This window comes from Haplochromis burtoni, unplaced genomic scaffold (assembly GCF_018398535.1).
Source record: "Haplochromis burtoni strain Fernald_Lab_line unplaced genomic scaffold, NCSU_Asbu1 Contig_9, whole genome shotgun sequence".
Lineage (NCBI taxonomy): Eukaryota > Metazoa > Chordata > Actinopteri > Cichliformes > Cichlidae > Haplochromis > Haplochromis burtoni.
The window spans coordinates 2311734-2326064 of record NW_024582370.1 but is presented as its reverse complement, the minus strand read 5'-3'; the positions used below and the strand labels follow the sequence as shown (position 1 = coordinate 2326064).

Here is a 14331-nt window from a genome sequence, read left to right as displayed (position 1 = left end):
CCTGCATGTTGGTATTATCAATGATGATGGGATTATTCCCCTTCTCAAAAGCCTCCTTAGCTGTGGGACAAGAATAAGGGAGATAAGCCACAGTGTGATTCTTCCAATAGTACAACAGAAGCTGAAAAAGCATAAAGCAATCAATAACAGAGACTTGCTATCACTGTGTGTGTGTGTGTGTGTGTGTGTGTGTGTGTGTGTGTGTGTGTGTGTGTGTGTGTGTGTGTAAGTTTGGAATAAACTGACTGACCTTTGCAAAGGTTTGTGTGTTGGTCTTTATTACTGACAAAATATTAGTGTTTGGTGTCATCACATAGTGACCGTTTGGCAATGGCAATTTAATTTATGCAGTGATTTGATTACACTTTAACTACATGTGTTTTACGTAAAAGATAAACACATATGTAGGCCTATTGTGCCTGCTATTCAACAGTATTAATGAGCAAGTCAAAAATGTCCTCTTTATCATCAGTTTGCTTTCAGAAACTGTGAAAAAGGTCTGTGTTAAAATCATATCACGCTTGATGTAATGTTGATTATTAAAAACATAGAGACTCAATATGTTTAACGTAAAAATATTTTTAAAGTACCCTGATCTACTATGCCTTAATAAAATAGAAATTAAATACAATCCTGTGAGAATAAAAAAGGATTTAAGTTTGTTTTTGACTGTAGACGGAGTTAGAACTGACCTCAGGTCAGCAGCCAGCTTGTTCCAAACCAGAACCATAAGCAAACTGGGATTTACTTCTGGGAATAGTGGTGATTTGGCGATGCATAGTACTTGAACAGGAAAAGAATTCAAGGTTACCTTCGTAACAGTTCTTTTATACGGGTACGTTCCCCTTCTTGCAGTTTTGTTTTAATGAAAAATATAGAAGGGACTCACCGCCAGGGCAACATTTTCCTGCCTGATCTGCATGTGACTGACGAGCCCCGTGTCGTAACCTTGATCACACTTTCACAATGAAGTTAAATAGATTTTCTTAAGCAAGCCCGTGATGCACTCGCTGCAGTGGCACTGCATGACTTTTGAACTCTGACCTGTAATCTTTTAATCCGCTGTGCAATATCGTTACACAACAATTAGCTTTCATGGGTGATAACGTAAAATCAATCTTATCTTATGCCTAACAAACTGATTGTGTTTTATATGACTCATTTTGAAGATTATTGAGCCAGCAATGAACTAGCAGCTAAACAGAAAAACAAAATCGGAACATTGTCACGTTTGTGGCTAACTTCCCCACCTCAGAGGGGAACTTGAGGTCAGGCTTAAAATAAGTACCTCTCTAGAGTTCACTGAAAGAACAACACTCTTGCCATGTCTATGCAGACTCAAGCAGTAAACACACATCTTTATACACATAAACTGGATCAGGGTGTTTGGATTGTTCAGCAGCAAAACTCTCAGAACGCAGTACCACCCTGTAAAGGCAACTATGACCAAAGTTAACGCAACATTTTAGCTTATGTGTTGTGTGCACCATGCTGTCTGTGGCTAAGTTATTGGCTGTTCAAAGATATAAATGAGCAAGTCAAAAAGGTCATTTCTTTATCAACAATTTGCTTCTTTTTTTTAAATCAACTAACACTTCCTGTACTCTAGATTATTCAAAAAACAGACTCTTTAAGAAAATCCCAGAGGAAACAAGCTCTTCAAACCTCTGGGATTAGTGGGAAAGAAAATATAACTGCTGAATTCAAAAAGAACAATTTGCTCTCTTCTACATGACAGCTGATGTGAGAGCTTCCAGCTGTGTCTGCTGGCGTAAGCCAAAAAGGAGAGATTATGACGCCTGGGAACCAGGAGGGGAATTCATATTACAGACATGAAGACATCTCTCTCAGGCGCTGTTGAAGGAAGTAATGTCACACAGTGCAGCCTCTCTGGCAGCAATGTATTTGCCACTTAAGACACACAATGACTGCTGACCACAAATATGCTATACCCAGCTTGAGTGGACATGTAACCCACACAGTAATTCCCACCACATGCATTAGACATCCAGAGAAGCAGGATATATTTCTTAAAGGAAACATATGTCTTAAGGTCACCTTCCATTAACAATTTGTTTTGCTCATTGCTACTTAAAGTTTGACTTGCATAAAGATGCATATGCAGAGTTAAACATGTCTGTTAACTCTCAACACTCAAGCAATCAAGGTGCCCCATTGTCCAAGCAACCCTGAAAGCACTGAGTTCGTCCACAGTCTGCTCTAGTTGTTCATTGTCAAATCGTGTTTTTCACCATATCTCTGAATCTCGAGCTAGGTTTGCTAGCCATTGTTCTCTGAAAAACATTACAATGTGGTAATTAGAAGTGAAAAATGATGATAAAATCAAGCATGTTCATATTTTCACTTTGCATTCTTTTTTGCCAAAACAACCAGTTTCATAAAGCCTTGCTTTTTAAACTGTTTATCCATGTTGGGGTCAGGGCCTATCACAAATACAAGCGTTGGTGATACACCCTGGACAAGCCAACAGTGTAACACAGAGCTAACACAGAGAAACCATGCAAGAAAACATTTACTCATCACTGATGAGTTTAAAATTAACCTGTCTTTGGACTGTAGTAGGAATCAAGGGTAATCCATGCAGGCACAAGGAGAACATGCAAAGGTGACACAGAGAGGCCTCAGCCAGCTGATTGTTCCATGCTGTGAGGTGACAGTACATAACAAACCATGTTTTAGCAGCTAAAGAGTCACATATTTCTGTCAGAAATTAGCAGAGACCAAAACAGAGTAATGCATTTTATCATATGGATCGCCATGACCCTGAAACCTCCCTTAGTTATACTGCAATAGGCCCAGGCTGCTGGGTTTCTTGTGTCTCTTTTGTCCCATCTTCCTCTATTTCTTCTCACCGCCCCTTCCTGATCCTGGTTCTATCTTCCTGTTAAAAAGCAGCTTTGCCTTTCACCAGGTGCTTGCTCATAGGGCGCTATTGCTAACTGTTGTATGGCCTTTACCTTACAATATAAAGCTTAGGGTGACAGTAGCTTTGATGCTATATAAATGAAACTGAAATTTAATTAAAATTACATATTTCAAAGATAGATGTATACACTAGTTGCAGGACAGTAGCATAGCTTGAAAACTTTCTAATGTGTGGCTGTTGTAGTGACAGCCTGTTTGTGCTGCCACCAGGTGGACAGGAAATCATGCATTAAATATTGAGTATTCACAGACTGCTCAACAGAAGAAGTGCTGGACCTGATATTTACATTTTTGACAAGGTTTTTTGAATTGGTTGTTGCAAGAAAACAGACACACCAGACATCTGTTACATGAAATGTATTGAGAACAGTCTGATCTCAAGTTTAGGATAAACCCTGCAGTGGCTTCTGAACTCGTGCAAAAGCAGAATTTTGATTTTTAACAGCTGATAAAATAGATAAATAAGCGCTAGCTTCTTCTTGGCTTCACTTGCAATAATATTATTGTATCATAGAGGGGCCTTTGAAGCGCATTCCTTTCGGTGCGGCGCAGACACAGGGGAAAAGGAAAATGAGAGGTTTAGCAAGCAACAGGAAAACCGCTATGAGAACACATTCCAGGCCGAGCAGACCCTGTGCGGTGGGACAATAAGGGGTGGGACAGAACTGTATACTATTTAAAAATCTGCAATCTTGGCTTTAAATCAGGAACGCAGACAAGACCCAAAGTGTTCTTACTTAGTGAGTAAGTAGAGGACTCGGTGGGGAACAGCCAGAAAGCGGAAGGAGTGTGGTTCCAAAGAGACGGCGGTTTGTGTTCTCGGTTTATCAGCGCAGATTTGGACCGAGATGAGATAGTTACAGCTTGTCCCCTGTCAGGACTCAACCAGCTGCCTTTTCATTTTCACTTCTGCCACGCTGTCACCCTTCGTCCTTTTTTTCTTTTAAGAAGTGTGTGTATTTACGATTTTTAACTTTAATTCGAGGGGGCCGTGAAGGGGTGAAGGAAAAAAAGGACGTACTTTTCTCAAAAACGTCGTTTAGTCGTCATCGAAGCGGCGAAGGATGAGAGTTGTGAGGGGAAACATCTGCATTAGGGCCGTGTAGACGGAGGGAAAATGAAGCTGTTGGCATTGTAAAGCTTTCTTCTACCTATCGTTGACAAAACTTGGACCAATGAGAAGCGCTTGGAGCCGTCTTTGATATGGGAGACGTGAGGCGTTTACATCTGTCAAGTTAAAAAACACAAAAACAACACGAGCAGAAACAGGTAATGGTCGTGGGTTTGTTTTCTTTTTATTCTGTTCACTGAATTATTATCATGAAGCTTGTAGCACCGTAACACTGTAACACCGGATTAAAAGTTACCTTTTGACAGCGGCTTACATCAATCCACGTGTTTCCAGATGTGAACAGGTGTCAAATGGCCTGATCTTCAAGTCAGAATTAACAGCATTTACAGATTTTAACTGCGGTATTTGTCTCTTATTACTCGCCGTGTTTTTGTTATCATAGCTAATCTGTTATATTGTGGCACAGGACACGGTGAACTACCTTTATTTATTTCTATGTAACTGAGCACTACGCCCAATTTAAACAGCCCACAGCAAAAATTGTGGTCTAGTAGACTTGATTTTAGAGGTGCTTACTTTTCCCTGTCCTGCGTGTGTTACGTGTCAAATGTGGCTTGTTGTGGTATTTTATTATCTGTGTCAGTCCTAAAACTCAAGTAGTGGTCACTCTGTAGTTGTTTCATACCTTAGACATAAGGATTTAACATATCCTATGTTTTATATCATCATCTTATAAATATGAGAAACATTCATCTCATTCGTAGGCCCATTTGAAGTAGTTAAAGAGCATTCACTGACCACCTACGTCATTTAATTGTATCACTGTATTGCAATTTTATTTCAATGTAACATTGATAGAAAACATTGGTCCACTTCCTAAACTTAAAAAGAAAGAGTGCTTTACTGACAGTGTCTTTGCACACTTACTAAAAACACAGATTTTCTTTCATACACAGGGTTTATTCTTCACGCATGGCTATTTTTACCCAAATAAGGATGTGGGTACTTCCTGAACTACTGGCATATGCCTTGTGACCTTTTTTTTCTAACAAATCTTTTAAGGTGAAAAGTCCATTCATTTTGAAGTGTGCAGAATGTGACATTTGCTTACAAAGATTTACACACATCCACACACAGGAAGTGTCTTTTGGCTGCAGCTCATTGTAAAAGTGACACAGGTTCATTTCCAAGTGGGCGCTGTTGCTGATCTCTTCAGGGTGCATCACTCATACCAAGATCTTCATGCATTTTTTTCCCTTCTTCTTCTTCTTGAGAAGCAAAGGCCACTCTCTGTGCACCGTATGTGTGAGGTACAATAATATTTCATTTGTCTTTTCCATTCTCTGACCAACGTCTATTGTAGGTATGCATGTTAGGAGCACTGAGTAAGCCATAAATCCTTCCAAGCTTGTCTTGAAAAGAAGGCACAGTGCTGCCACGGTTACTGGCAGTTGATGACAATCACTGGATTACACGCAAAGGTTAAACGTTAAAATGACTGAATGTGATGTTTAAGCTGAGAATAAAAGCTTTTACAGTAACTCTGCTTAAAGTTACTTTCCTCCATTTTTTTTGGGGGGGGGGGGGGGGGGGGTGAAACGAGGCCCAGCAGAAAGGAAGTTTGAGACTCCTTTGCTGTTCCTCCCAAACCAGCTCTTAACTACACAGTCATCACGATGGAATGAGAGATCTGACTCTCTGTAGATGACAGGAAGCGATGTCAGTGGATCTTTTCCCCTGTGTAGTTTTAGGACAGAATGGAGACAAACAGGAGAGAGCTTAGAGAGGAAGTTTGCTGGAGTATAAAGTTAGGCTGCCCACGATTGAGGTTGTGATTACTGCACTCTCATATTAGGACCCAGTGCATGGTAAAATTATATCCAGTTGTCAGTTGTCCACCGAGAATAAGAACATTGTGTAGGAGTAGTTGTGTTTATCCTATTCTTCTCCTGGACCCACAGATTTAACACAGTTTACATTCAGTCTGAGTGATTCAGGAAGTGCGCTTTGCTGTTTGGTAGAATATAGCTTGTGGTTTTAGTGTGCCAGAGCTGTGTGCAGTGGGTTGTTGTGCACTGAGCTTGAACCCTAGATGCAAAGAATGTATAAAGATCATTTTAGTGTGATATTTTTAACCAATAGGAAACAGAAATATCTTAACTTAGCATAAGTTTCATGTTTGATTTGACACTTTGATAAGTATAGGAAACTTTAAAGAAGATCTTCCGTAGAATTGAAGGAAAGATGCACTTAAATGCGAGCCAAGCATATATAAATATTCATCTTTATTTTTTACCCATCTGGTTTCTCATCAGTGACATTTGACACGATTTGATGGAATCACCAAAGTGACTACATCCTGGAAAATATGTGGCTCAATGTGCCAGATTTAAAAGCGGATATCCGTGGTTTTTAGCAGACATGTGAAAGTTCTGCTGCCACACATCCAAAGTTCAACGGTTAACTGCTATGAGACATGTGCAGTTGGATAGATATTTATATATTTTTTTCTGTAACCCCCTTTTTTAAAGCATAACTTCTGTGTAATTTACACAGTGTGCCAGCATGTGCAAGTGTGTGCAACTTAGATTTCTCTGCAGCTACAATTTTGAGATGCTGTGAAGGCTTAAAGTTGAAAAAAGGAGAGCTGTGCGCCTGTTATTAAACACCAAAGACTTGAAGTGAGCCTTGAACTAATGCTGAGTGATGTGGCTGCTGCAAAATCACCCTTGCTTTGTCTTTGAGACTTCAATCTGAGAGCTTTTCTTTTACAATTCTCACAGCAGAGTGTGCCACAGTTTGAACATTGACTTTTGGTGATTCCTAGTGTAGCTACAGTTTATCGTGTTACATAAACATCTCACGTGAAAGCAGTCAGTAGTAAATGCTTAATTAATTAAAGAGAAGGGAAACAGAAAACAGGTAACTGTGAGATGATCAGAGCTTTGTGACATGGCACGTTATCCTGTGGGAACTGGATTCACTGTGGTCATGAACGGTATTGACATGATCAACAAATACGCTTTCTGTAACTGACCCTACCACCTGAATGCTGCAGCAGAAATCAAGACTCATTAGACCAAACAGCATTTTTCTCATTTTCTGTTGTCCAATTTTTACCTGGTGTGGTCTTCTGCTGCGGTTGTCCATCTGCTTCAAACCAATGTGTTGTCCATTCAGAGATGCTCTTTTGCATAACTGATTGTAGCGAGTGGTTATTTGAGTTACAGTTGCGTCTTGTCGGCTTCAAACAGTCTGTCTATTTTTGTCTGACCTCTGGCATCAAGAAGACATTTTTGCCCAGATACTGGGTCCATATTTTCTCTTTTCTTGGACCAGTCTCTGTAAACACTAGAAATGGATGTGTGGGAAAATCTTAGTAGATCAGCAGTTTCTGAAATGCTTAGACCAGCCAGTCAGGCACCAACAACCGTGTCACGCTCAAACCACTTAAATCACCTTTCTTCCCCATCCATTCTGATGCTTGACTAGAATTCTAGCGGGTCATCTTGACCGTCTTGACTATGTGCCTAAATGCACTGATTTGCTGCCATGTGACTGGCTGATTTGAAAGTTCAAACCTTAGCATCCATGATGGTATGCTGTCTATTAATATACATACCTGAACATCTGTGAACATCTGTAACCTTAATATACAACATACCAATTTTGGATAAACATATACTATGACAAGCTGAAGCATGGCACTCTAGTAAAAGAGTCCAGGTAATGAACTGCACTTCAATTCTGTCACCCACTGAAAACGTTTACCACATTATGAAATGAGACCTCAAACTGCTGATTTGCTGAAAATTAGTTTCCTTGGTAACAAAACACTTACATCATGTTGTTAAAAGAGGAGGTGATATGACATAGAGCTAAACATGCCACTGCTCCAACATTTCCCAATGTGTTTCTAGAGTTCTAAATTAAAATTCACATTTCATCGTTTATTTCATATTTTGCAACTTTTAATAGTTTAATCTAACAGGTTTAAGTTCATCCTTGCTATCAACGTTAGAGGTCCGAGGAGCAAGAGAGGCTGACTTTTATGTGATGCCTTCTTATTGCGTGACTCTCAGCAGTGCAGCTCTAAACAATGAGCAGACCTGAGTCTCGCCGGCCAGCCGGGTGGGGCCACTCAATAGCAGGAAGCATAGCCATCAACATTTACTCTGCGACAGGGGCAGTCCTGGAGTCGGCGGGCTTGGAGCCTGGTTAGCACAGCGCAACACATAATCTGAGCACGCATACACAAACACTCTGAACAGCCTGCTTCCCCTAAGACCCCTTTTCCCACCCAATGCAATTACAACACAGGCAGACAGGCTGGGCCCTTTGACTGTTTGTTTTACCTCATTGCTTCCTCCTCAGAGTCTGAGCTTTAGCCCCTGTTCAGCTGCTGTTCAGTAACTGTATGCAAATTTAAGCGGAATTCATAATATTAATTACCCAACTGACTTTTTTTTTACCTAAACCTTTGCATTTTGAGACAGCTCCTAATAATTAAACATCACCAATTGTTTTTTTCATTATGTAATTACGTTACCTGGTAATATTTTTGGTAATATTTTGGTTTCCCTGCTTTTTCAGAGATGGGAAGCTCTGCTGTGCTCACAGGGTTGATAGCTGGAGTTATTTTGTGGACGTCTGCCATCCATGGAGGTGAGTTGGCGGTCGGATGTAGAAAATAATTTTCACTACTGTGAGGACATTCCCTTTGTTTCATTCAATTAAAGGTGCATTACAGAGTATTTTTGGTTCTGACGCTAAATCAGATTAGACTAATGTGAAGGGTCTGATTGCACTGCAGAGCCCACTGAGAATGCGCCTCATAGGTATTGTTTTGCATCTGCGGCCTGCACATAGACTGGATGGCTCAGTCTGCTGGTTGTCATAAACATAAGTAGTTGTTTCCAGAAAGCAAGTTGAGACAAGAAGGCTGTGCAATACCTGTCAGACGTGAAATGGCAGAATAAACGGGTGCCTGGTGAAGGTAGTCCAATGCCAACTGCAGGGCTGGTTGAGCTATATCACAGCCTGTCTTCCTCTTAGCTTCCAAAAATGTTTGCAGCACCGTAAACTATTTATGGTTTTTGCAGAGTTCTGCTTGTTTTGGGTTTTTATAACACATTTATAGCAAAAGGTGTTTTGTGGCTTTTCATGCACACATGCTATACTTTAACATTTAAAGTTATATGTTACCCTATCCATCCACTGAGTCCTTTTTAGTATCATAGTTCAAAAATATGACGATTTAAAATATAAAAAGTATCTGTTTATTTAGACCTTTCTATAACAACTATTTACTTAATTATATTTGAGGAAGTAGAGTTTAGAATTTTTACATTTTCTTTCAAAACAAAGATGGAATACTTGAATTTCATGTGTTTTTGGCTTTGTTTTACTGGACGTAATTTGTGTTATTACATGACCCCCATCTTCCAACTTGTTTCAGTGCTGATTTCATGTATTTTCCAGACACCACAGATGATGGGGATCTGCTGTGTGCCTGCAAAAATGACAAAGGCACATGTAAAAATGAAACGTGCAGGGGAAAACATTGTTTTTATAACTGGATGAAAGACGGATATGAGGAGTTGGGCTGTTTCAGTGAGGTCACCAAAGTGCAGTGCCACTCCTTGCCCAACTACTTTATGAAGTGCTGCAGAGAGGACTACTGCAACTCCAACTTCACTGTGCCTCCAAACATAAGTCAGTACCTAAAGCCTTTCCTTTTCAATACTGGAACATCACATTATCCAAGAAACCAAGAGCTAGTGTGCCCCTGTAAATGATGCTTTTGTCTTATTTCAGTTGGGCCTCTGGCTCATCTCCACAGTTCAGTTAACATCTAGCACTGTTTTGCACTTATATTACTGTAGCTTCCCTTTAGATAGCAGCTGGTTCCCCCTTGTGGTCAGTAAGAACATATCAATGTCATGCCACTTGAATTTTATCTCATGAGTTTAATCTTTTCAGTTTCTTTGTGTCTATATGTGTGTATGTTCCTGACTTCTTCTGTGTTTCCAGATGGGGACCCGACACCGACACCCCCAGAAGCTGGTTACCTAGCGCTGTGGATCTCCCTGTTCCTGCTGTTCTTATTTGTTATTGCCTGTGTCTTTGGCCTGATACTACTCCTGCGCTTCCGACGTGCAGCCCGCAGACTACAAGATGCTGAAGGCCATGATGTCAAAATACTCAAAGTCCCCAGTGGAGATGACCCCACATATGGCGTAAGAGACATTTCATGGCTGACGTCAGACAGAATACAGGAAAACTTTCCTGTCTTTTAGTTGTTACGTGTGGATTTTAAATGCCTGCCTGTCTTCTTTTCTCTCACCAGAATATCTATGATGAGTTTTGTACATCAGGGAGTGGGACAGGGCTTCCGTATCTTGTCCAGAGAACTATGGCCAGGCAAATCTCACTTGTTGAGTGTGTCGGTCAGTCTCATTTCTCTTCCTTTTTTTGAACACACAAGTAAAATTATATTCTGGAAATGTGGTCGAGCATGAAAATTGTATGGGATATAGAGATATTCATGACAGCTTGATGTCTTTACTTTTGTGTGTGTGTGTGTGTGTGTGTGTGTGTGTGTGTGTGTGTGTGTGTGTGTGTGTGTGTGTGCGTGCGTGTGTGTGTGCGTGCGTGTTGAGAAGTTTTTCTTTCTTTTAATTTTTGTTATATTTGCACATTCAAATAAACTGTTCTATTTTATTCTATTCTATTTATTTGCAATTAATGATGTCACTTTGTTCGTAGGCAAAGGCAGGTATGGAGAGGTTTGGAGGGGAACGTGGATGGGGGAAAGTGTCGCCGTCAAGATTTTCTCCTCTAGAGATGAGCACTCCTGGTTTAGAGAGACAGAGATCTACAATACTGTACAGCTGCGACACGACAACATACTCGGTATGACACCAGTCCTTCGCCTCCAAAGAAAAGAAATTGCACCTTTAAGAAAAAACATTCAAACAGCAACATTTTCTCTGTTTGCTTTTGCTTTTTAAGGTTTCATAGCCTCCGACATGACATCCAAGAATTCCAGTACCCAGCTGTGGCTCGTCACCCACTATCATGAGCTCGGGTCTCTTTACGATTTCTTGCAGTACAGCAGCTTGGACCCAGAGAGCTGCTTGAGGATGTGTCTGTCTGTGACCTGTGGCCTGGTCCACCTCCACACTGAGATTGTTAGCTCCCAGGAAAAACCAGCTATTGCCCACCGAGACCTGAAAAGCCGAAATATTCTGGTAAAGCGCAACGGACAGTGCTGCATCGCTGACCTCGGTAAGGTTTGCAAGGATATTCACAAAATCTGCTAACAGTTTATAGCAATGTGATTAGAGAAAGCGCTCTTTAAAGGTTCATTTTGTAGTGTGTATTGTACTGTAAATTAAAAGCTTTTTCTGTGTTCATTCGTTCCTCAGGTTTAGCAGTGATACACTCTCAGTCCCATGACTACCTCGATATGGGCAATAACCCTCGTGTGGGGACCAAGCGCTACATGGCCCCTGAGGTGCTGGATGAAACTATCCGTGTGGATGTTTTTGAGTCCTATAAGCAAACTGACATCTGGGCTCTCGGGCTGGTCTTTTGGGAAATTACCTGCAGGACTCTTGTCAATGGTAGGTTAACAGTGATCTGTTTTTAATGTTATGCCTTTCCATCCATTAGCAGAAAAATCTGGCCTTAGATTAAACCTCAGGAAGCAAATGTAGATATATATCCACAAATTGATTATGAAGCTAATGCATCACACGAGCGAGCGTGTTAAAAACAAGTTCTTTGTCACACGTCTGTCTGCTTTTGTAGAGTATATAGAACAAGCAGCCAGTCCCATGTCTCTCAGCAGGCCAGTGTTTTTCTAGTCTGTGTCTGCCTCTGCTATCCTCTCTCATGATTAGCACTGCAGTAATTATAAACAGTCTTATCTGGTGTCAGCACTCACTTGTACATAGTCCAGATGCCCGTGCATGCAATTTTTATATGCAAGCACACAGCCATGCACCAATGACTGTGTGTGTGTGTGTATGCGTGTGTGTGCGTTCATGTGTGTGTGCATGACTTCCAGATTTCCATCCCAATGTAGTCACCAGGGAGTTCATATCTCTCCCCGTTCTCTTGTTTAGCGAGACATGCTTTACAAAACTCCCACCGCAGCCTGTCTGAGTCTCTGAGTGTGCTCTTTCAGGCTTTATGTGAAAACACATTTGTGTTCCGCAGATGTATGAAGAGATAACCCTCACAACAAGACACCTCACTGGGCTTTTAATTTGATAATTCTGACATCTTATTTTGCTTGATCACCCCACTGAATGACAAGAGGGGAACAAGTGATCCACTGTTTAACTTTGGGGGGTTTTTTAGGCATTGTGGAAGATTACCGTCCACCCTTCTTTGACCTGGTGCCCTCGGATCCCAGCTTTGAGGAGATGAAAAAGGTGGTGTGTGTGGACCAGCAGAGGCCCAGTCTGCACAACAGACTCCATTCTCACCCAGTAAGCTATTTGGCATAAACAGACACACACAAGTAGACATAAAAATGAACGCAAAAGTACAATTACATTTTGGAAATGTGGTGTTTTATATTTTTTCTGCCTTTTTAAGATATTGTTAGCCATCGTGAAGGTCATGAAGGAGTGCTGGTACCAGAACCCAACAGCCCGCCTTACAGCCTTGCGAATAAGGAAGACTCTCTCCAAACTGGACCACGACGACTTCAGCATTGAAAAACTGAAGCAGGATTTCTAGACTGAAACGAGGAAACTGGATTGAAAACACCAGAAGGGATTTTGCAGCACATTCCAACAAATGAAGTGCATATCATTACCATATTTTGATCTAATCACTCACTCGGTGTCTGTATCATATTAAAACCATATGACTTTGTGTAGAAGCATCTAGAGCCTCTTGTACCAAATGTTATATTTTTTGCAAACGCAAACATTCATCCACCATGATACTTAATACCTCTATAAATGAGGGGGCTACATTTCAGTTAGTTCAGGTTTAGGCCAGTTATTTTTAATTATCACAAAACAGTTAACATAGTTTTGTACTCCTTGTCTAACTCTTTCATTGTTGTGACAGAATGGAAAATCATCCTCTTAGGTATAATGTGGATTTTCCCAAAATGACCAATGATCCTTAAAACCACAGATAAGACAGGAAATATGTAAGTATTTATACACTCAAATGAAAGTACATTACCTGTCCTGTAAGTATGTTTAACTTAACTAAACTAAGCATTTATTATCTGCACATAAAAGCAGTGAGATATTTAGATGTAAATACATTTTTATGTAACAGAATTAAATTTGATGTCTTCTTTTGCAACCATATTGTAAATATGTTTCAGGAGAGATATTGTTTTCTACTATTCAGAAATGAGACTGTGTTAATGTTGCTTTAAAAAAACAAAACAAAAAAAAAAACAACTTTTTTCATACATTTTTGTAAGGCTAAAATGTACCATCACAACCACTATGATCAGTAAAGGAATTCACATACATGTAATAATGGATACCTTAAATAAAGAATTATATTTTGGAAATATTTCTGCTTTACGTTTTTTTAAGCACCTATTACTGCAGTTCTCACATTGACCAGCAGAGGTCATCAGACAAACAAGAATCCATTCTCCTTACATGGGAGATTTGTGTAGTGTTTTGTTTGTTTATTTTATTTTATTTTATTTTATCTGCAGTGTATCTTAAAATTAAGATGAAAAAAAATTCTTCATCAGATAATTAGAGAGTCTCTCTACAATTTGTAGGAGCTACATTTAAAAAGCCCTCATGTGACCTTCAGTGTATTGTTTGAATACATTTTCTCTGGGTCAAATGATTTAGTTGAGTAATAATTGCCTCAATATTCTCTCTGCTTTGGATTTCCTTTATGGAAATATTGAATGTGAGGACTTCTATTTCAAACTAATTTTTAGATCCTGTTACAAAAGGAGGAACATACATATATGAATACACACATACATAAAACACTACACATAGAAAATATGTTGAAAGTTAAGCACTGGAGCAGAATGTCAAAAAGAATAAGAAATGTCCAATGGGAATTAAAACTGTGCAACAGTTTTAAAATGTTGCCTGGTCACTGGTGAAAATAAGACTTTCGGCTTCATCCCCTTTGTGTAATATTAGCATTCCAATGTTTTCTTTCTGTATCTGTCATGCTTGCTCTTTATCTGCTTATGTCTGTGTGAATGTCTCTGTGTGTGTGTGTGTGTGTGTGTGTGTGTGTGTGTGTGTGTGTGTGTGTGTGTGTGTGTGTGTGTGTGTGTGTGTGTGTGTGTG

The 14331-nt window shown here is 40.0% G+C and overlaps 1 protein-coding gene across 1 annotated transcript; it reads left to right on the top strand.

Annotated features, from left to right (window-relative positions):
* The first annotated feature begins 3598 nt into the window (after positions 1-3598).
* acvrl1 (activin A receptor like type 1) lies at positions 3599-13576 on the top strand. Its single transcript, XM_005914755.3, has 10 exons — positions 3599-4215; positions 8612-8683; positions 9500-9733; positions 10052-10257; positions 10368-10467; positions 10787-10933; positions 11033-11308; positions 11449-11646; positions 12389-12519; positions 12629-13576. Exons 2-10 carry the CDS (start codon positions 8614-8616, stop codon positions 12770-12772), a joined length of 1506 nt encoding a protein of 501 aa, XP_005914817.1. The 5' UTR covers positions 3599-4215; positions 8612-8613; the 3' UTR covers positions 12773-13576.
* The last annotated feature ends 755 nt before the right edge of the window (positions 13577-14331 follow it).